The sequence below is a fragment of the Armigeres subalbatus genome, chromosome 3 (genome assembly GCF_024139115.2).
Source record: "Armigeres subalbatus isolate Guangzhou_Male chromosome 3, GZ_Asu_2, whole genome shotgun sequence".
Classification (NCBI taxonomy): Eukaryota; Metazoa; Arthropoda; class Insecta; order Diptera; family Culicidae; genus Armigeres; species Armigeres subalbatus.
The window spans coordinates 169,324,594-169,345,933 of record NC_085141.1 but is presented as its reverse complement, the minus strand read 5'-3'; the positions used below and the strand labels follow the sequence as shown (position 1 = coordinate 169,345,933).

At 40.0% G+C, this 21,340-nt stretch overlaps 1 protein-coding gene across 3 annotated transcripts in view; it reads left to right on the top strand.

Annotated features, from left to right (window-relative positions):
* The window catches only part of LOC134226174 (acetylcholine receptor subunit alpha-like 1), a 265,216-nt gene that overhangs the window by 233,640 nt on the left and 10,236 nt on the right, over nucleotides 1–21,340 (top strand). The window contains exons 1-6 of one of the 3 annotated variants that reach the window (XM_062706773.1): nucleotides 1,373–1,455; nucleotides 1,531–1,640; nucleotides 2,109–2,289; nucleotides 11,955–12,415; nucleotides 12,498–12,718; nucleotides 13,064–13,347. In XM_062706773.1, coding sequence (XP_062562757.1) covers nucleotides 1,378–1,455; nucleotides 1,531–1,640; nucleotides 2,109–2,289; nucleotides 11,955–12,415; nucleotides 12,498–12,718; nucleotides 13,064–13,347 — 1,335 coding nt within the window. In that variant the 5' untranslated portion in view covers nucleotides 1,373–1,377. Of the gene's footprint in view, nucleotides 1–1,372; nucleotides 1,456–1,530; nucleotides 1,641–2,108; nucleotides 2,290–11,954; nucleotides 12,416–12,497; nucleotides 12,719–13,063; nucleotides 13,348–21,340 lie in introns of those variants that run through there. The other 2 variants (XM_062706772.1, XM_062706770.1) reach the window with 2 other exon arrangements.

Below are 21,340 nucleotides of genomic sequence, written 5' to 3'. Positions count from 1 at the left end.
TTTGAAACTTGCGAGTGTTGGCTACACCGACGGAAGAAAAAAAATTAAAGGACAAACGACTAATCATACAAAACCACTCCAGTCACTTTAGTTACCTCGACAAACTTAACTTTACTCACACTCTGTAATAGAAAGTCTTGAAACTCGCAAAACTTCTAGATGCTAGCCGTTTGGGAGCGTAAAGTACAGACGCTGTTTGACCCACGTCTCCTTGGTGAATATAGGCTCGATTAGTCGTGTGCAATTGCTGGTTACAGACAAATGCTGCATTTATGTTCAACCACATCACTTCATAGGCAGATCCTATAGTTCAAGCCCCTTCACTCTAGTTGATGTTGGGAAAATTGTGGGAGTCAAAGTTATGTGCTCGTTTCTTATATACTACTATTGTTACTGGAGGAATTACCGAAAGTAGTTTAGATGCTTTGAGTGTTTTGAACAAAACAGAACAGATCTACACAATGCATTGAGCGCAATAAAACTAATGCCATTTTCTGATTGGTGTGTACACGAGATTTGATACAAAATGTTTATTGTCACAAAATTTTAGTTGTGGGTGTAGAAATACAAAATTTTCATCTATCTGTATTTTTTTTTGTTACCATTTTTTATCAATTATTTAATGGATTTTAATGGATTTTCAGTCCGTGTCATCAACTGCTCTGCTCTAGGACGCGGACTTTTTTTATTCGACTTCTAATGAACCGAACTGGGTACAGACTCCATACTGCCACTGTATGGCTTGTTTTGGGGTCAACACATCAGCGCACTGTACATCCAGCTGTTAAATAAATAGCGAAAAAATGGTATTTGAGCCAGCAGGCTAAGCGAAACCGAAACAATTGTACCCTGGGGAAAAAAGAAAATGGCCGAGGCTCGATGATTGCTCATCAATATGCATAAATGTATCGAGAACGAGTTGATGGCCATAGGCGTTCGGTTGACACAATAAATAAAAATAAAATAAATTAGCCCACGGCTAGCAAGGGTGGGATGAATAGGTGGCCCAAAGGGTTTGTTTATATGAATTTAATGCTCTATTGCATTTTTATTGCTCGACCATTTCATTTCAAGCGTGACTCGTTATGGTACATCCAGTGAAGCAGCACAACACAACTATGAACTATGTAGAGATAAAAAGTTAATTGTTATGAGCAGAATATGAATAAAAAATATCTGATAGTAACTAGTGAGGAACTAATAGTTGCCAGTCTTTTCCTTCATACGATTCAGATTTAATTTGATTTCGTTATCCGTGCTATATCAGAGTTCCCACCAATAACGAATTACTAATAAATAAAGACCCACGGAACTAATGCAAGGTTTTTACTTATAGATGAATTAGAAATAAGCCATCTAAGCATACAAATTACAAACATGCAAACAATAACAAATTTCACATACGTTTTGTTGTCTTTCCACACTAGCAAACTGGTTCAATCATTCACTGGAAAGGTTTTCTGCTTCGACCGATAATTTTAATAAACCTAGCCACATTTTTCTAACCAATCAAAATAATCTCTTTTCAAGGAATGGAACGACTACAAGCTCAAATGGAACCCAGATGACTACGGTGGGGTGGACCAGCTTCACGTACCATCGGAACACATTTGGCTGCCAGATATTGTACTGTATAATAAGTGAGTATTAGCACCTGTGTATTTTCCATCAAATATTCTTCGCCACAGCTGTGCCACAGTTCGGCTGGTGGCTACGGCTACCATGGTCTGCGCCTGTTAGGCATCCTATCTGCACCCAAACAGCGGGTGCCAGATTTTCTTTCAATTCTGTAAAAGAGCCTTTTGAAATCGTGTCAAATTTTGTCGTAAATAAGTTTTGTATAAAATCGTAACATGTTGAACTGATTTTTATGAAACATGCGTAACTACAAATGCTCTACATGTCAAGATTTCAAAATGATTTTTCAAGGTTCATTTGCAGAATTGTTATAAAATCTGGCACACGCTGGTTGGGTGTGTCAGTATTGATTTTAATGATATTGGTCACGAACGGGCGAGGCGCTCAATCTAATTTCAATGTTTGCAATCTTTCCCGTTTTCGCCGCTCCTCCGCTGGAAAATCCAACCCCGGACCACTCGACGCCACAGTGCGGATGGAAACTATGAGGTGACAATAATGACAAAAGCAATTTTACATCATACGGGTAAAGTAGTATGGAAACCACCTGCCATTTATAAATCATTTTGTGAGATCGATGTTGAGTACTTTCCATTTGACGAGCAAACATGTTTTATGAAATTCGGATCCTGGACGTACGATGGATACATGGTGAGTAGGAGCAGCATTACAGTCGGAGGATTGTTTGCTGTTAGTGTTCGTTTCTGTTCATGGCAGGATGAATCAGAGAATGGGAGGACTTCAAGTTGAAATTGATGTTATTGACACTGATTGAGAAGGACTGACTATGCAAACACAAAAGATTCTGCTACAATGTTATCGTTGTCAGTTGGAGCTGCTTTTGAGAACCGAAAATGGTTCGTCAATCTAGTAAAAGGGTCCATGCTATGCGTGCGGAAGACTTTCATGTGGACCAGACGATAATTAACACTTTATTCCGATTAATAGGCACAACCAGTAAGCATTAATCAATAGCATAATTTGTTTTGGAGAGACAATACAATTAAATTATGATACAAGCCGCCACAAGGAACCATTATGGAGTTATTAGAATATTAGCCTTTTGTAGCCTTTTTAAAGGAATTTACCATGGAGTATACTCTACCGAATAGAATAATTCTTATATCATTTTGGGATAGTTGCTTTCCGCCTCTCGTGGTTGAAGAGATGAAAAGTAAGATCATTTTTATCTTATGTTCAAATCGAAATCAGCATAAATATTTATGTTGTCCCATCTTGTGTATCGTTTGGAAAATGAACGATTTAGCATCAATTCTGAACCCCGGACCGATTCAAACCAAATTTAGTACACAAATCTCTATGCCAAGGGGAATAAAGACTTTTCAGTTTATTGAGAGGACAAATTTCTAAAAAGATTGATGATTCAAAAAACATCTGCAGTACAAAGTGTCAATTGAACAGCCTTTATCATAGATGGGGTGGGAGACTCATTGGAAAAGAGGCAGAGTATGGGTGAGGGCTACTATTTTGGAAAAAAGCAATGCGTAATTTTCAACCTTCGGAAGCGATTTCAAACATATTTGGAACACATTTTCTTTATACTGAGGACTCGATTGTATTGGAAGGGGGAGAATCACTAGGGAAACAAGAGGGTATGGGGAAGGAGTATTGCCTAGAAAAAGAGCCAATTTGTGTAAATTCTGAACTTCTGAATCGATTTCAACCAAATTTAGTATAAATGTTCTCTGACCATCGACACGATTATAGGTAGTGCGAGAGTCATTGTGAAAAGAAGGAGCGATGTTTTTAAACAAAATTAATAGTTTAATTAGGTGAACATGCTCTAACTTGCTAAAAACGTGGAGGGATTGGAAGGAAGGAAATATGTAGAAGAAAGACGAAAAGTGTGGTAAGAATGCAGAAGATGAAAGAAGATGAAAGTAAAATTATATAAAAGAAGATGAATGAAGAAAAAAGCAACAAGAACGAAAGAAAAAGGGGATTAAAAAAGTCATGAAGAAAGATGAAGGAGTAGAATAGGGTACAAAGAAAAGAAAGAATAAATATGGAGGGAGCAAAAATAAAAAGAAAGAAAAAGAAATCGAAGAAGGAAAAGAAAGAGAAAGAAGAAATAAGAAAGTTGGTAGAAGGGAAAGAAAATTGGAAAGGGAAAGAAAGAAAAATAAATAAGAAAGAAAAAGAAATGAAGAAGGAAGTAAAGTGGTGTGTAGGAAGAGCTTGTGTAATATTCACCCGAACACAGCATTTTTAAACACATTTGATTAATACTTCAAACACTAAGTAGGACACAAAATCAAAACCGGTATAGCTACCATATTCTAAACTGATCGCATTGGGCACATCGAATTTAATTTGTGTATCGATCTTTATTTCAATTATTGTATCCAGGGTTGAAATATGTCAAAGTCAATGCAGGGAAATACATGAATCTGAGCATATTCTCTGGTCAATCTCATCGCCGCCGTCGTGAGTGCGACTGTAGGGCAGCCAAATAATCATTTCAGCACCAACCATTCAATTTAGCATTCAACCCAACACAAGTCGCTCAGTTCGTGCGTTAACGCATGAATGTTAGTGCCCCCTTTAAACGCGTGGTGAATTTTTGTCATCTGCTGGGTGAATGTGTACATTTTGCTGTGATGAATTTCATATTCGTGGCGCACTGGGTGATGTGAGGTCTGTTGTTTACTCTTCTCTCTCTTTGGGAATGTGAGATCGATTTCAAGGAAGGAAGAAAATAAAAAAACATCATCTTCATCCAGTGCTGCCGAATATCTACTGCCGTATCGAATCTTTTCTCATATCCGCAGACTTCCAAACAAGCTACGCGCCACTTGGTTATGCGCTGGCCAAATGTTAATAAACAAATGTCAAAATACTACACCTGGTTTTCTTCTTAATCAAAACATTTCGATTACACACTTATTATTCTCTTCGTCTCACTTCTCAATCCTCATTTCTCACTTCTCGCTGTCAAAAGTGAGTAGTGCGAAGCGGGTAGTGAGACGTCTCACTACTCATTTTACGCTTCTCACTTTTACAGTGAGAAAAGAAAAATGAAATGTGAGAAGTGAGACGTCTCTCTTCTCATTCCTAATTTCTCACTTTTCAAATGAACTATTCGGCCAAATGACCTATTCGGCCAAACGTCCTATTCGGCCAAATGACCCGTTCGACCAAATGACCTGTCGGCTGAATGATCCTTTCGGCCAAATAACCCTTTTGGCCAAATAACCCTTTCGGCCAAACAACCCATTCGGCCAAACGACCCTTTCGGTCAAACGGCCATTTCGGCCAAACGATCCTTTCGGCCAAATGACCCATTCGCCTAAACGACCCTTTCGGCCAAATGACCCTTTTGCTCAAACGACCCTTTTGGCTAGATGGGTTTCGGCCTAGTGGCATTCGGACAAATGGCTTTCGGTCGAATGGGTTTCGGCCAAATGACCCTTTCCCGCCAAACATAGTGAGCTAGGATCTATGGGAAGTACGATAGCACGACTTGTAGCTGCATTCAGCGCTACCAGGAGGACAGAATAATGACTCGCAAGGACAGGAAGAAATTGTTGAATCTGTGTCAGAAGGTCAAATGGTCGAAGGTCAAAAGGTCGAAGGACAAAAGGTCGAAGGGATAAAAGGTCAAAGGGACAAAAGGTCGAAAGGACAAAAGGTTATAGGACAAAGGACAAAGAAGGTTATAAGAAATAAATGAGTTAAAAGGTAGAAAAGACGAAAGATCGAAGAGAAAAAGTTTGACAGAACAAATAGTCGAATAGACAGAGATTGGAGGCTTCATTGTAATAATCATTGACTGTTCTTACAAATTATGCCTTATTTATATTTTAATCAGATGCTATTCTTTAGAGCAGTGGCGTAGCCACGGGGGTGGTTTTGGACATAACCCCCCCCCCCCAGAGACAAAATTTTTAGAGGAAAAAAAAATTTTCGAACCTTCTCGAAATTAAAAAATGTTCAGAAAATCCACTCCTCCCCCCTCCCAATTTTCTGGCTACGCCACTGCTTTAGAGTTTACTTAAGGACATAGTTGGAAGAGTACCAAGATGGCCGTCAATATGGCACCTGACCTTCCACGAGGCAACCCCACACCTCCCGCACTCCTCTCCCTCAAATATTCGAATGCATCGAACAGCTTCGAACAAAAGTTCAATATTCGAATTACTAACCTGTTCACAGCATATTTATTCACTTCCCGTGATAATGAACATGTTTCTCCGAAGAATCCCATGTATTTCGGCTCGAATTATAACATAAATCAGCAATCTCGTGCCAATTTAATAGCCGTTCGCGATTTGGTGGGGTTATCACTGCACTTCACTTCTTCTCAAAGGGCATTGGAAAAATCAAGTTTTTACTCACTTCTCCGCACATGAGCAGCCCGAAATGTTGATGGAATGCAAGTGAAACATCACTTTTTGAAATCAGTCACTTGTTTGAACCGAAAACTTTATAAAAACTGCTATTTTTGCCAGAAAAAAACTATGAAAAACTGATCGCGGAGCGAATGTAAACACCGGCGGCACCGACAGCAGCAAACTAATAACTAGGGTGGTTCAAAAATGATTTTGCTCCGCCAGGCTCAGTCGATGATGTTTCATATTTTGGGTGTCGTTTGATGGTTTGGGCTGGTTAAATAGGGGCTTATCGTGCACAGGTCGTTTCAGGATTGTATGACTGATAGTTGATATGGCGAGGTTGAATTTAAAATTATTCTGATTGTGGCCCTCCGTCATTGGGCGCTGGCGAGGGGGAAGATCATATGACTGGATGAAATACCACTTGTCGTAAGACAAGTTTGTACAATCCCATTTAATTCACCACTTAATTGTACCTTGACAGATACGTATTTCGACCTCAACAGTAAGGTCGTCTTCAGTGTCTCGTACTTGACTCAACTTAGTGGTGGAATTAAATGGGATTGTACAAACTCGTCTTATGACAAGTGAAAATATTCCACTAAAAAGCTCAAAATAATTTTTTAACAAAATGGATGAAATATTCAAGAGCTTTAACTCCATAGACAATGCATATTGAATGGTCGTTCCAATAGTTGGAAGTCGATTTTAATCGAGGTTGCGAGTCTTTAGCATCAAGGATGTTATCGATCATTTAGTAATTTGTGTTCGATCCACTAGTAACGTAGTTACAGCAATATTTTCAGTAGCTTAGACTAAATGATAACGAAATTTAAATAATTTAGTTTAAGCTACTGCTACTAGCGCTATAACTCCGTTATTAGTTGAATTCTAACAACAAACCATCAGGCAGAGTTGTAGAAAAACCTTCGCACTAGAAGTCCACCATACAACACATTTTGAAAATCAGCACCATTATTTAACGATCCATAAAATCCTTGTTTAGCATGATAATCAGGCTTATCAGAAGGAATCAGTGAAACGTGTAATTCAACAAAATAGCCAGAATTTGTCTGTGATATCTGCACCAGGGGCAGATACTTCGTACAGAAAGTGTGACATGGGGGTGAGCGGGATATAAAATGCTATTTTTTTGCGTTACGTAATGAATGGTTCTTTCCTGCGGTGCGATTTTCGTTCAGTGAAGTCTCTGGAATGTTGCTTTCAGCTATGTGGGTTTTCTTTTCGCCAGCGTTTGGAGGGGAGGCGCTGTAGCCAGTCAGTGTAATGAAAGGTTTAGTTTCACATACTAATTTTCATACAAACTTGAACCAGTTTGTGCTCACCCAGGTTTTGTTCGATTCGGTTTTTGGAGAACACCCGGAGCATGGAACGGAATCGAGTGAGCGTGTTGGAGCTGGGTCGTTTTTTGAACCACCCTACTAATATTTTATGTTTTTTTTAAATACGACACCAATACTTCTACAGTATATGACAGTTTTTATTGTACCAATACTTTCAAAGCTTTGTTTTGGTACTCAACCCACCTTCACCTTAACCCTCTACAACCCAAATTTTTGTTTTCTCTCAAAACCACTATTTTGCTTTCTACTAGAACCAATCTGAACAAATCGTGATTTTATCAATTTTACCTTTTTAGAATTTTGTTTTTCTAGATTGAAGTAATTTGAACTAAGGGTACAAGGAACTAATTTGTCTTAAATTGGAAATTATTTTTTTGCACATTTGTTGCAATGTCTCAATGCATATTAGAAATTCTATGAAGTTCATTGGTACTATACCACGGAGGCAACTTCAGAATCATTTACATAATTTTATTTTGAATCCAATGAAGTGCATTCTTTCTGGTATGGCAGCAACTAGTGCATATTGGCACAGCATACAACATGGCTGGTCTAAAAATTTGTTTGTACTTGAATACGAAACTTTCAATTCATCAGCCAAACTCCGCATCGATTGATTGAATGCTGTAATAGCACGATCACGCTATCTGACTTTAACAATTGCTTACGCAGGATATATTGCATTTTGGATGAAACTATTGCTTCGGAGTAACCATGAACGACAACATTCACATCCTAGTTTACAAACCTTTGCATTTTCTCCGGCTTTTCCAGTAACTGAGATGGCTTGTATGTACGTTCGGATGCTTTGGCTGGAAAGTGATGAATTTATCCTTGTTTTCTTGACCGGGTATGTTATTTGCATGCCATTGCAATGGACGGTATATTTGTTGGCATCACCACTAGTGACGGGTTCGAAAAAGGGCTTCCTCGTCGAACGTAACTATCACAATTGTTCCAAACAATGCACATCACTTCTCCCGGATTATCGCAGTTCACAAACACTTTTCCAATGGACGGTTCCGTTTTGTGGTTGTTAAAATTTCTCATGTAGGGGAAGTGGGGGTAACACGCCCATAGGGGTTAAAACGCGCCACCCCTGAATAAGGTTAAATATCCCCATTGTGATTATTTTAAATAGTCTATACGATGAATCAATGAAAAATATTGCCATTGGATACATATATTTCATGATTTTCTCTAGTTACACATGAAAAACTCGAAAAAATGATTTTTGCGTGTTTTGATGCAATTCTAGCTCGGTGAAATTTAGTCTTTCTATCGCTGTTATTCATTGGTAAATTGAAAATTGAGCCATGAGCCATGCTGCTTACTCGTGTTCTTTATGTTCCACACGAAATCGTCGTCAAAATTGGTCTTAAAACGATTTGATGGGCCTTCAAACTTCTGAGGTCGGTGTGGGGCTGTACGCCCATGCTCATTTCGTATGACCGAAACAGCTGAAACATTCGGTTAATTGCCTTAATGTAGGCAATTAAAATGAAAATCAGTACGATAAACACATGCGCGTTTTAACCCATCCACTGGCGCATCTTACCCCGCATGGTTTCAAAATCAATATTTTTCGCGTACTTTTTAAAAATCAAATTTCTGTGCAATAAAATGTACAATTAGATATCTGTCATCGGTAGTCAGTCGCAGATATGCTGTTCTTTAGTATGCGCTGATGAAAACTGGCTGAAATGGTGGTTTTCATTGATAAAAATGGCATTTTCCTTAACGTGGGCGTTCTACCCCCAGTTCCCCTAAACTGTCATAGGGAAGCAAAACAGCAACCGAGCTTCCTCTGAGTCGCCTTTGACGGTGGAATTTTTACCATCAGACTCAATTTAAAACGCACCATCGCCGTTATTATTGATGTTTCCTTGCCTCTGGTGGACAAATGGTTCGTCTTCCTTCAAACATTCAAAATCCATTTCGTTGAATGGTTCACCCAATTTGAAATAATCCAACTGGAATGAAAATGTCAATTAATCTAGGTAAGATCAAGGATGTTAACGATCATTCAGTAATTTGCGTTCGATCATTTAGTATTTTGTCAATAACACATTCCAGAAGCTGAATTTCAAAATATGTTGTATTGCGGACTTATAGTGCGAAGGTTTTTCTACAACTCTGTCAAATGGTTCGTTGTTTGAATTCCACTAGTAACGGAGTTATAGCTATAGTTTCAGTAACTTAGACTAAATGATAACAAAATTCCAATCATTTAGTCTAAGTTACTGCAACTAGCGCTCTAACTCCGTTATTATTTGAATTCTAATAACGAACCATTAGGCAAAGTTGTAGAAAAACCTTCGCATTAGAAGTCCACCATACAACATATTTTGAAATTCAGCTTCTGTAATGTGTTATTGACAAACTACTTAATGATCGAACGCAAATTACTGAATGATCGTTAACATCCTTGGGTAAAGTAAAACATTTTAACATTCTTAATTATTTACTTAGAGCTTTAAAAATCTGCAGACGAAATGAAATCCACCACGCACGCACCAGATCCTTTGACATTTCTCGCGCTTAGTTTCATAGGGGCGTAACTGTATTGATCGATTCCTCTTAATCGATTTTAAGTTTTGTTAATAACTCAATTGTTTCAAAAGCTACAACCGTGATTATTGATTCTGGTGCAAGATACAATCATCTTTTATCACACCAAACCATTAATTCATCGACAAACTAGCGCAATTCGGTACAATAATAAAAAGAAAACATTGACGATATAGATATAGATATAGATGTCGCAAATTAATCGACTCATCACTGTGATAATCACTGGCGACTCCAGCTATTGTTATTTGGTGGGGCACCACTCAGCGCAAGAGCAATAGCCTATGAGAACAAAGGTGTGATTGCATCGTGTGGTACCCCACCTCTGTCTCCGCCAGTGGTGATAATCGATTAATTTTGTATCGATTACTTCCCAACGATAGTCGACAAGAATCGACAGTAATCGATTAATTACTAATCGATTAATCGGGATTTTACGACATCTCTATGTGTACATCTAGGATCCATCGCTTTTAAGGCTTTTTTCTATTAAGGTTCCCCCAAACACACGCGACGCGACAGTTGTGACGCGATTCTATCGCTTGGCGACAGCGATTCTGTCGCCGTAGGTATGGAAGCGTAAATAAGATATTGCCTGCAGCGACCCAACGATAGAATCGCGGCGACTGGTTGTCGCCGTCGCGGCGATGGAATCGCTTAGGTCTGGGGGAGCCTTTATTGTCTATGCGCATATTTCTGCATCCATGGGAAGCAATACACCCAGTTCTTTTGACGTAGGATTACGTCTTTTTTTACACGGTTAGGATTTAGTCGAAAAAAATCAACAAAAACAAATAAAATTCAGGTGGTATTTTAAAAGCTGTGAATATTCAGGTTATCCGAAAAATTAATGAATACCAACCGTGTAAAAAAAAATATTGGGTGTAAGTCGGAATAATATTTATAATATATCGTAATCTGTTTTATTTAATTATTATTCGAAAATTATACTCTTATGTGAGAAAATTCATTATTTTGGAGCAAAATAACAGGCTTTCAAAACATGTGCCCAAATATATTATTTTTTTTGCAATTTTCACGAAAGTTCTTCTTAATTTCCACACAAAGTTTTTTTTTCTGATTTACACACAACGAGTTGCTTTCCACGAGGGTAGGTTTTTTTTATCTCTGTTGAAAATTATTGCGTTAAAAAGTAGTTTTTCTCTTGAGAGTTCCATTTTTGAAAAAATGGGTTTCAGAAATAAGTAAGTAGGCTAGATGTACCAGTTATGGCTATGGCACCAGTTGTCGCACTAGTGCTTTATATGCCAAATGGCCAATCAAATCACCGCAAACCAAGTTCATATCGATAAAGCATATTCATATGATACGGTAACAGCTTTGATTCCATCCAAAACAAGCAAAGCATAATTGTAAAAATTGATTTTACTTAATTTTTGACGTCCTTTGCACCAGTTGTCGCACTAGTGGTCCCAATTTGGCCAATTCCATAAGAAAACAATGGGATTTGCCAAATAAGGATCCAAAATTAAAAAATAGTGCCACAACTGGTGCATGCGGTCCTATTATGGATTAATCAATTTTGATGATAATAACAAATTTTATTGTGGTTTTCACAGCGGTTCTAAGGAGTAGGAAGTAGAACCTTTCGCTTGATATATAAAGTCCACCCATATGCCTTTTACTCATTTTTTAAAAAAAAGTTGTTTTATGTATGGCGACAATTGGTACACCCACCCTATTTGAATAGATTTTTCCAATTCTTGTTGGTTATATTAGTTGGTGATGGTCGACATGTCCATTCCAAAATGCAAGGTCAAAATTAGTTACCTCCATTGAAATGTGGAAAAAATATTTCCCTCTGAAATGCTATTCATCATATTGACGGTGTACTAAGCTTCTGTGGAACAACCAAATACATTTGAAACGAAAGTCTAAATGACGGTAATAAAAAGAAAAATTTCACATTTGTAACGGAATCTATTGTGTTTGCAAAGTACACTAGAAAAGTAAACTTCCTTCCTTGTTACGACGCTAATTTATTCTGCTTGTGCACTTTTTCCAGGTGGATCTTCGCCATCTCCAGCAGACGCCCGACTCCGATAACATAGACGTGGGAATAGACCTACAAGACTACTATATATCAGTTGAATGGGACATTATGAAGGTGCCTGCCGTTAGAAATGAAAAATTTTATAGTTGTTGTGAAGAACCATATCCGGATATTATATTTAATATAACGTTAAGAAGAAAGACACTTTTCTACACCGTGAACTTAATCATACCTTGCGTTGGGATATCGTTTCTCTCCGTATTAGTGTTTTATTTGCCAAGTGATTCCGGCGAAAAGATATCATTATGTATAAGTATATTACTGTCACTCACTGTGTTTTTTCTACTGCTGGCTGAAATCATTCCACCAACGTCACTTACGGTTCCACTGCTAGGAAAATATTTATTATTCACGATGATGCTAGTCACATTGTCCGTAGTTGTTACCATCGCCGTACTGAACGTTAATTTTAGGTAAGAGTCAAAATGCGAAAAATCGCACCGATCCCCATCTGATCGGAGTTTTCTCCTCTACTTCTCGCCCGTGTTTCCGCAGGTCGCCCGTTACGCACAAAATGGCACCATGGGTGCATCGAGTTTTTATAGAACTATTGCCTAGGGTGTTATGTATAGAGAGGCCGAAGAAAGACGACGAACCATCCGAAAACGAGGAGCAAGCGCCAGAGGTGCTGACGGACGTGTTCCAGGTGCCACCGGATGTGGAAAAATACGTCAGCTACTGTGGGAAGGAGTACACCACAGATTTCGATATCCCTGGTAAGTGGGTTGGTGGGAGTTTTTTTTTTTTTAAGTCAGAGGCTTTCAATGATTTCGATTATTTTTATGAAGATTCAACATGTTGAATTGTTTTATTTTTTCTCTCATTTTATTTATTCTCTCATTTGCCGCAAGGAAAATCTTTTCTTTTATTTAATCAAGACTTCCAGGAAGTTTTGTCTATAATGATAGAACAAATCCTCCCGCCACCGTATGTCACCCTATGTGATAAAGTTTTCTTATAGAACTTTTTTTTCTTTCTCGAAATCGATTGAAACCCTCTGCACGCATTGCCGCGTATCGCACTCGACTGAAGCCAATTTATTAACCCAATATGTTTAACAGTTTCCATTCCTTCCTCTCCGCTAGCACTGCCACCGTCACGTTTCGACGTGGCCGCATCGGGTGGCGTTGGGCCATGTTTTGGCGAGCCACCGCTACCAGCACTGCCACTACCGGGGGGAGATGATGACCTCTTCAGCCCAACCAGCAACGGTGACATGAGTCCGAACTGTTGCGGTGACGTGAGCCCAACGTTCGAAAAGCCCTTGCTGCGGGAGATGGAGAAAACGATAGAAGCATCGCGATTCGTAGCTCAACACGTTAGGAATAAGGATAAATTCGAGAGTGTAAGTATATCAATAAGGTCTGAAGAGAGTGACTGACATGGGGAGGAAGGGAAGCCGTGAAGGATTTTTCAGCTCCTTCTTCCTGTAGAAGGATCGAAACGATACCGATAATAGAACTTCCGACATAATTCGATTTCCTATGTATTCTTCCCTGACTAATGCGTCTTTTCTGACGTACCCTTTTGGGTCGCTGGATGGGCGGGCGTGACGAGAAAATGCGATTCAAAAAAATGTCTATCCTTCCACTTGTCAACCCACGAGCACACTGTTTGGCTCGATTTCCTTATTCACTCAAAATTCATTGCGTTAGCCGAAAAAAATAAGTAAATAAAGGACATCGACTCTTGCGACAGCACATTGCCCGATCTACCCGATTTCATATTCAATTAGGCGTTCAATTTATCACCCTTTTCATAAAAGATAAGCCTCGGGTTCTCCATTATTGAGATGGGCGGAGCCCTTCTGGTTGTCTGGTTTGGGGTTTTTCGAGGTCAGGGACAAGTCAACTGAAAATGAGCTGCAAATAATTGTGGCGGTAAATTTCGGTGTGCAGGTTATCTTTAATCTGTTTTTCATAAATTCACCTATTCGAATTCATTTTTAACTTTAAGTTTTACACTTCTAGGCATCGTAAGATATAGATAAGATGAACGATTGTTTATTATTGTAGTATCAGAGATTTCTTCGATGCTTTGTTTAGATATTTTCTAATGCCCATGGTTTCATAGTTGACCTAACAACCAGCACCATCAATGTTGGGAAAACGCATTTTTATTAATTTTACCCGAATCATCATATCAATCAACAAAATACTTGAACTAATCTGTCTAAATGGACAATATTAGTAGTTATTTGAAGGCCGCGGGAAATTAATTATTATTCTCCTTTAATTGAAGTGGTCAAAATATGCATACGACAGTTTATGCGATCAAACAAACGTTTTGTGAAATGTTTGTTCCCATAACATGGCGTAAAAACCAGGCTACTGCGTGTGGTTATATAGCGCTAAAGAATAATACTCGCTTAACAATTGATTAGGGCCTACAATGAAAAGTAAACAAAATCAATTTTAACACCCTGCGATAGCATCCTCTAATAGCTACTAATAGTATAAAAATGTTCCGCATCTTCAATTAAATTACTAAGAAAAAACTAATTTTTGATTGGTCCTACAACGTGTTATTTTCAAAATATGTGTAGGTTCACCCTGAGGTTATCAGTTAATGGTTTTTGGAAGAAGTGATTAATGTCTCGAGCTATTAGTTTGTTTTTATCCATAACACATCTTGATATTTAAATAACACTTCGGTGCATTTTTTTGTTGATACTTTTGCCTGCTCTTTTGAATCTTACATCAAAGTCCATATCATGTTTCAAAATTCAGTTCTGTCCGAGTAAGGTAATGAAAAACATGAATAAGAATTGCATTGCCATTGTAAAAACTAAAATAATAGGATGCTTCCCGGTAAATGTGCTCGAAATATACATATCAACATTATCAAGCTTAGGTACAAATAAAAAGCCATTTAACACGCACTAATTCTTAATTGTTAAGTCCTCAGTGGCAGACCTCTCCTAGCACGCAAAAAATGAAGCTAGATTTTGGTTCTGATATGCACTTTTAGAAAATACCCATAAATTACTACACTTTAGAGGAGGAATGGGGATTTAGATAAGTGTGATTTCACATTTTTGATATGCTTCTAAAAAAAGTGTGACACAAATGGCTAATCATTGCGTTACATAATTAATGGATTTTCATGATTGCGGTTGTCTTAACCCTTATGTGAGTGACGATTTTTCCCACCGTAAACGGGTGACGGGGTACCCGGGTACCCAACCGCCTTACAATGAGCATTTATGTGTCTGTGGGTGTTTGTATGTGTGTATGTTGGTGTGTATCGCTGTGTCTATGTATGCGCTTGTGTGTGAGTGTGGTTCCAGAGAACTGTGTGAATTCAGAGGCCACCGGGTGGTCCCCTGGAAGATCCGGAACATCCGTAAAAATGGTCAATTCGTAAATTCCATCGTAAAGCGACGGGATTTTTTTAGAACCATTTTCTGACGAACCCTGAGCATGGAATTGATGCTTTGACCCACATACGGACCATTGTGTCCACTGGGTGGTCCCCTGGAAGATCCGGAACATCCGTAAAAATGGTCAATTCGTAAATTCCATCGTAAAGCGACGGGATTTTTTTAGAACCATTTTCTGACGAACCCTGAGCATGGAATTGATGCTTTGACCCACATACGGACCATTGTGTCCACTGGGTGGTCCCCTGGAATATCCGGAACATTCGTAAAAATGGTCAATTCGTAAATTCCATCGTAGAGCGACGGGATTTTTTTAGAATTATTTTTTTCTCAACCCTGAGTATATAATTGATGCTTCGACCTGCATACGGACCATTGTGTCCACTGGGTGGTCCCCTGGAAGATCCGGAACATCCGTAAAAATGGTCAATTCGTAAATTCCATCGTACAGCGACGGGATTTTTTTAGAATTATTTTTGCCCAACCCTGAGTATGGAATTGATGCTTCGACCTGCTTACGGACCATTGTGTCCACTGGGTGGTCCCCTGGAAGATCCGGAACATCCGTAAAAATGGTCAATCCGTAAATTCCATCGTACAGCGACGGGACTTTCTTGGAATTATTTTTTTGCAGAACCCTGAGTATGTACCATTGTGTCCACTGGGTGGTCCCCTGGAATATCCGGAACATTCGTAAAAATGGTCAATTCGTAAATTCCATCGTAGAGCGACGGGATTTTTTTAGAATTATTTTTTTCCCAACCCTGAGTATGGAATTGATACTTAGACCTGCATACGGACCAATGTGTCCACTGGGTGGTCCCCTGGAAGATCCGGAACATCCGTAAAAATGCTCAATTCGTAAATTCCATCGTACAGCGACGGGATTTTTTTAGAATTATTTTTTTCCCAACCCTGAGTATGGAATTGATGCTTCGACCTGCTTACGGACCATTGTGTCCACTGGGTGGTCCCCTGGAAGATCCGGAACATCCGTAAAAATGGTCAATCCGTAAATTCCATCGTACAGCGACGGGATTTTCTTGGAATTATTTTTTTTGCAGAACCCTGGGTATGTACCATTGTGTCCACTGGGTGGTCCCCTGGAATATCCGGAACATTCGTAAAAATGGTCAATTCGTAAATTCCATCGTAGAGCGACGGGATTTTTTTAGAATTATTTTTTTCCCAAACCTGAGTATGGAATTGATGCTTAGACCTGCATACGGACCATTGTGTCCACTGGGTGGTCCCCTGGGAGATCCGGAACATCCGTAAAAATGGTCAATTCGTAAATTCCATCGTACAGCGACGGGATTTTTTTAGAATTATTTTTTGCCCAACCCTGAGTATGGAATTGATGCTTCGACCTGCTTACGGACCATTGTGTCCACTGGGTGGTCTCCTGGAAGATCCGGAACATCCGTAAAAATGGTCAATCCGTAAATTCCATCGTACAGTGACGGGACTTTCTTGGAATTATTTTTTTTGCAGAACCCTGAGTATGTACCACTGTGTCCACTGGGTGGTCCCCTGGAATATCCGGAACATTCGTAAAAATGGTCAATTCGTAAATTCCATCGTAAAGCGACGGGATTTTTTTAGAACCATTTTCTGACGAACACTGAGCATGGAATTGATGCTTTGACCCACATACGGACCATTGTGTCCACTGGGTGATCCCCTGGAAGATCCGGAACATCCGTAAAAATGGTCAATATGTAAATTCAATCGTGAAGCGACGTGATTTTTTTTAGAATTATTTTTTGCCGAGCCCTGAGTATGAAGTTGATGCTTCGATCTACATACGGACCATTGTGTCCACTGGCTGGTCCCCTAGAAGATCTGGAACATCCCTAAAATGGTCAATTCGTAAATTTTATCGTACAGCGACGGGATTTTTTTAGAGTTATTTTTTGCACAACCCTGAGTATGGAATTGATGGTTCGACCTGCATACGGACCATTGTGTCCACTGGGTGGTCCCCTCGAAGATCCGGAACATCCGTAAAAATGGTCAATTCGTAAATTCCATCGTACAGCGACGGGATTTTTTTAGAATTATTTTTTGCCCAACCCTGAGTATGGAATTGATGCTTCGACCTGCATACGGACCATTGTGTCCACTGGGTGGCCCCTGGAAGATCCGGAACATCCGTAAAAATGGTCAATTCGTAAATTCCATCGTACAGCGACGGGATTTTTTTAGAATTATTTCTAAATTTTCCGGATCTTCCAGGAGACCACCCAGCGGACACAATGGTCCGTAAGCAGGTCGAAGCATCAATTCCATACTCAGGGTTGGGCAAAAAATAATTCTAAAAAAAATCCCGTCGCTCTACGATGGAATTTACGGATTGACCATTTTTACGGATGTTACGGATCTTTCAGGGGAACACCCAGTGGGCACAATGGTCCGTATGTAGGTCGAAGCATCAATTCCATGCTCATAGTTTAGCAAAAAATAATTCTAAAAAAATCCCGTCGCAGTACGATGGAATTTACGAATTGACCATATTTACGGATGTTCCGGATCTTCCAGGGGACCACCCAGTAGACACAATGGTCCGTATGCAGGTCTAAGCATCAATTCCATACTCAGGGTTGGGCAAAAAATAATTCTAAAAAAAATCCCGTCGCTGTACGATGGAATTTACGGATTGACCATTTTTACGGATGTTCCGGATCTTCCAGGGGACCACCCAGTGGACACAATGGTCCGTATTTAGGTCGAAGCATCAATTCTATGCTCAGGGTTCAGCAAAAAAAAATTCTAAAAAAGTCCCTTCGCTGTACGATGAAATTTACGGATTGACCAGTTTTACGAATGTTCCGAATCTTCCAGGGGACCACTCAGTGGACACAATGGTCCGTATGTAGGTCGAAGCATCAATTCCATGCTAAGGGTTCAGCAGAAAAAAAATTCTAAAAAAGTCCTATCGCTCTACGATGGAATTTACGAATTGACCATTTTTACGGATTTTCCGAATCTTCCAGAGGACCACTCAGTGGACACAATGGTCCGTATGTAGGTCGAAGCATCAATTCCATACTCAGGGTTGGGCAAAGAATAATACTAAAAAAAATTCCGTCGCTGTACGATGGAATTTACGGATTGACCATTTTTACGGATGTTCCGGATCTTCCAGGGGACCACTCAGTGGACACAATGGTCCGTATGTAGGTCGAAGCATCAATTCCATACTCAGGGTTGGGCAAAAAATAATTCCAAAAAAGTCCCGTCACTCTACGATGGGATTTACGGATTGACCATTTTCATGAATGTTCCGGATCTTCCAGGGGACCACTCAGTGGACACAATGGTCCGTATGTAGATCGAAGCATCAATTCCATGCTAAGGGTTCAGTAGAAAAAAAATTCTAAAAAGGTCCTATCGCTCTACGATGGAATTTACGAATTGACCATTTTTACGGATTTTCCGGATCTTCCAGAGGACCACTCAGTGGACACAATGGTCCGTAGGTAGGTCGAAGCATCAATTCCATACTCATGGTTGGGCAAAAAATAATTCTAAAAAAATCCCGTCGCAGTACGATGGAATTTACGAATTGACCATTTTTACGGATGTTCCGGATCTTCCAGGGGACCACCCAGTGGACACAAAGGCCGGAAGTGGGTCAAAGCATCAATTCCCTACTCAGGGTTCGGCAGAAAATGGTTCTAAAACAATCTCGTCGCTGTACGATGGAATTTACGAATTGGCCATTTTTACGGATGTTCCGGATATTCCAGGTGGCCACCCGGTGCCCTCTAAAACCCACACAGCTCCAAAAATATGTACATGCACTTGAGCAGCCTTTGTCCCAGTGACATACGTAAGGATTCATATAATCAAACACTCATATAAATATACAGGCCGTCTGTTATAGGATTGGGTACCCGGGTACCCCGTCACCCGTTTAAGGAGTATAAATAGTTTTCGACCCCTAATAAGCGCTGTAATTGCAACCTGGACCTCAAACTTTGCCCATCGCTTCGTCTCAACATTCTACGAGATGTCAGAAAGTTTCATAGTATTTGAACTTATCTACAAAAAGTTATTTAACTTTCAATATCAGAATGGGTACCCGGGTACCCCGTCACTCACATAAGGGTTAAATAAAAACTTTTGGCGACAATATTTAGCAAACAAACATTGTTCGCGCCGAATCGACTGCGAAAATATGAGAAAAATGTATACAGGTTAAAAAAATATGAAACAGGTTTTTGCTCCATATTGTAGCAGGTAATGGAGGTACGTCAATTTCTGCGATCAAATGACCATTTTTCCAAAAACAATTATCGCCATAACTCGAATGTTTCCGAACAAAACATGAATATTTTTTCATGGAGCATATGTATAACCGTACGAAGAATCCATATCCGCAAAGAAGTGTGTTTTGGTAATTTTGGCTTATACGTCAACTATGTGATCATGGGCAGAATAGATCTCTAATGAATCTAATTTTCCAATGTACTAAACCGAATGAGAAAATTATTTTATAGTTATATAGTATTTTATGCAACTAAAAATAAACAAGCAATCCTCGTTGGAAAAACAAACAACTCGTGCTGGTGAGGTAAGGGCTAGCACGGTCATGGTGGCAGCCATTTTTGGACTCTGTTGTGGTTGTCCTTAACTCAGGTAATGTGGCAAAATCCACCGCTGATAAATTGCAATGACCTCTATATTTGCATACTGAGATTTCTGCAGCCACTCGCGGCACATTTGCTGCCAGGGCGAGCTAAGTGATAACAGCGTCACAGTAGTTTCTACTGCATCCGTTGATTTTGTCCAAGACGCCACCACCGCTGCAGCTTCGACATAATCTGTTGAGAAGACATGTTCACCGCATTCCAAATAACTTCATCCCAGCACATCCTCTCAATGAGGTTGTCTGGGGTTGTGTCCATGCCGCTGTCATTGCGTTCATTTATTTAGTTTACATCTAAACAGATAAACACTGAATCAACCATTTGACGGTTCCAGGCTGCATCTCTCCATCCCACTCTCTCTGCGATCCACGCTCTCAAAGTCGTTTTGGACCTGATCTGCCCACCTCGCTCGCAGTGCTCCACGCTGTCTCGTACCTGCCGGATCGGAAGCGAACACCATCTTTGCAGGGTTGCTGTCTGACATTCTTGCAACATGCCTGCCCATCGTACCCTTCCGAGTTTAGCTACCTTCTACCTTTAGCTACCCGTCTTCCCGACTTCCACAGATGATGCGCCTTCGTATTTCACGACTAACATTGTTATCAACCGTTAGCAAGGATCCAAGGTAGACGAATTCCTCGACCATCTCAAAGGTATCCCCGTCTATCGTAACACTGCTTCCCAGGCGGGCCCTGTCGCGCTCGGTTCCGCCCACCAGCATGTACTTTGTCTTTGACGCATTCACCACTAGTCCAACTTTTGTTGCTTCACGTTTCAGGCGGGTGCACAGTTCTACCACCTTTGCAAATGTTCGGCCGACAATGTCTATGTCATCCGCGAAACAAATAAATTGACTGGATCTGTTGAAAATCGTACCCCGGCTGTTACACCCGGCTCTCCGCATGACACCTTCTAGCGCAATGTTGAACAACAGGCACGAAAGTCCATCACCTTGTTTTAGTCTCCAGTCTCCAGTCTCCAGTCTGCGATTCGAACGAACTGGAGTGTTCGCCTGAAATCTTCACACAGTTTTGCACATCATCCACTGTTTGCTTTGATCAGTCTAGTAAGCTTCCCAGGCAAGCTGTTCTCTTCCATAATTTTTTATAGCTCTACGCGGTATATACTGTCGTATGCCGCCTTGAACCTGCTATTCCCTTGAGGGGGGCTGGTTGGCTTGCATCGTCCGCTGAACTGACGTAGTCATCTACTCCGCTGCCTTAACTTTGATTATCTGTACTCTCAGCGCCATTCCAATGTCCCTCGTAGTGCTGCTTCCGCCTTTCTATCACCACACGTTC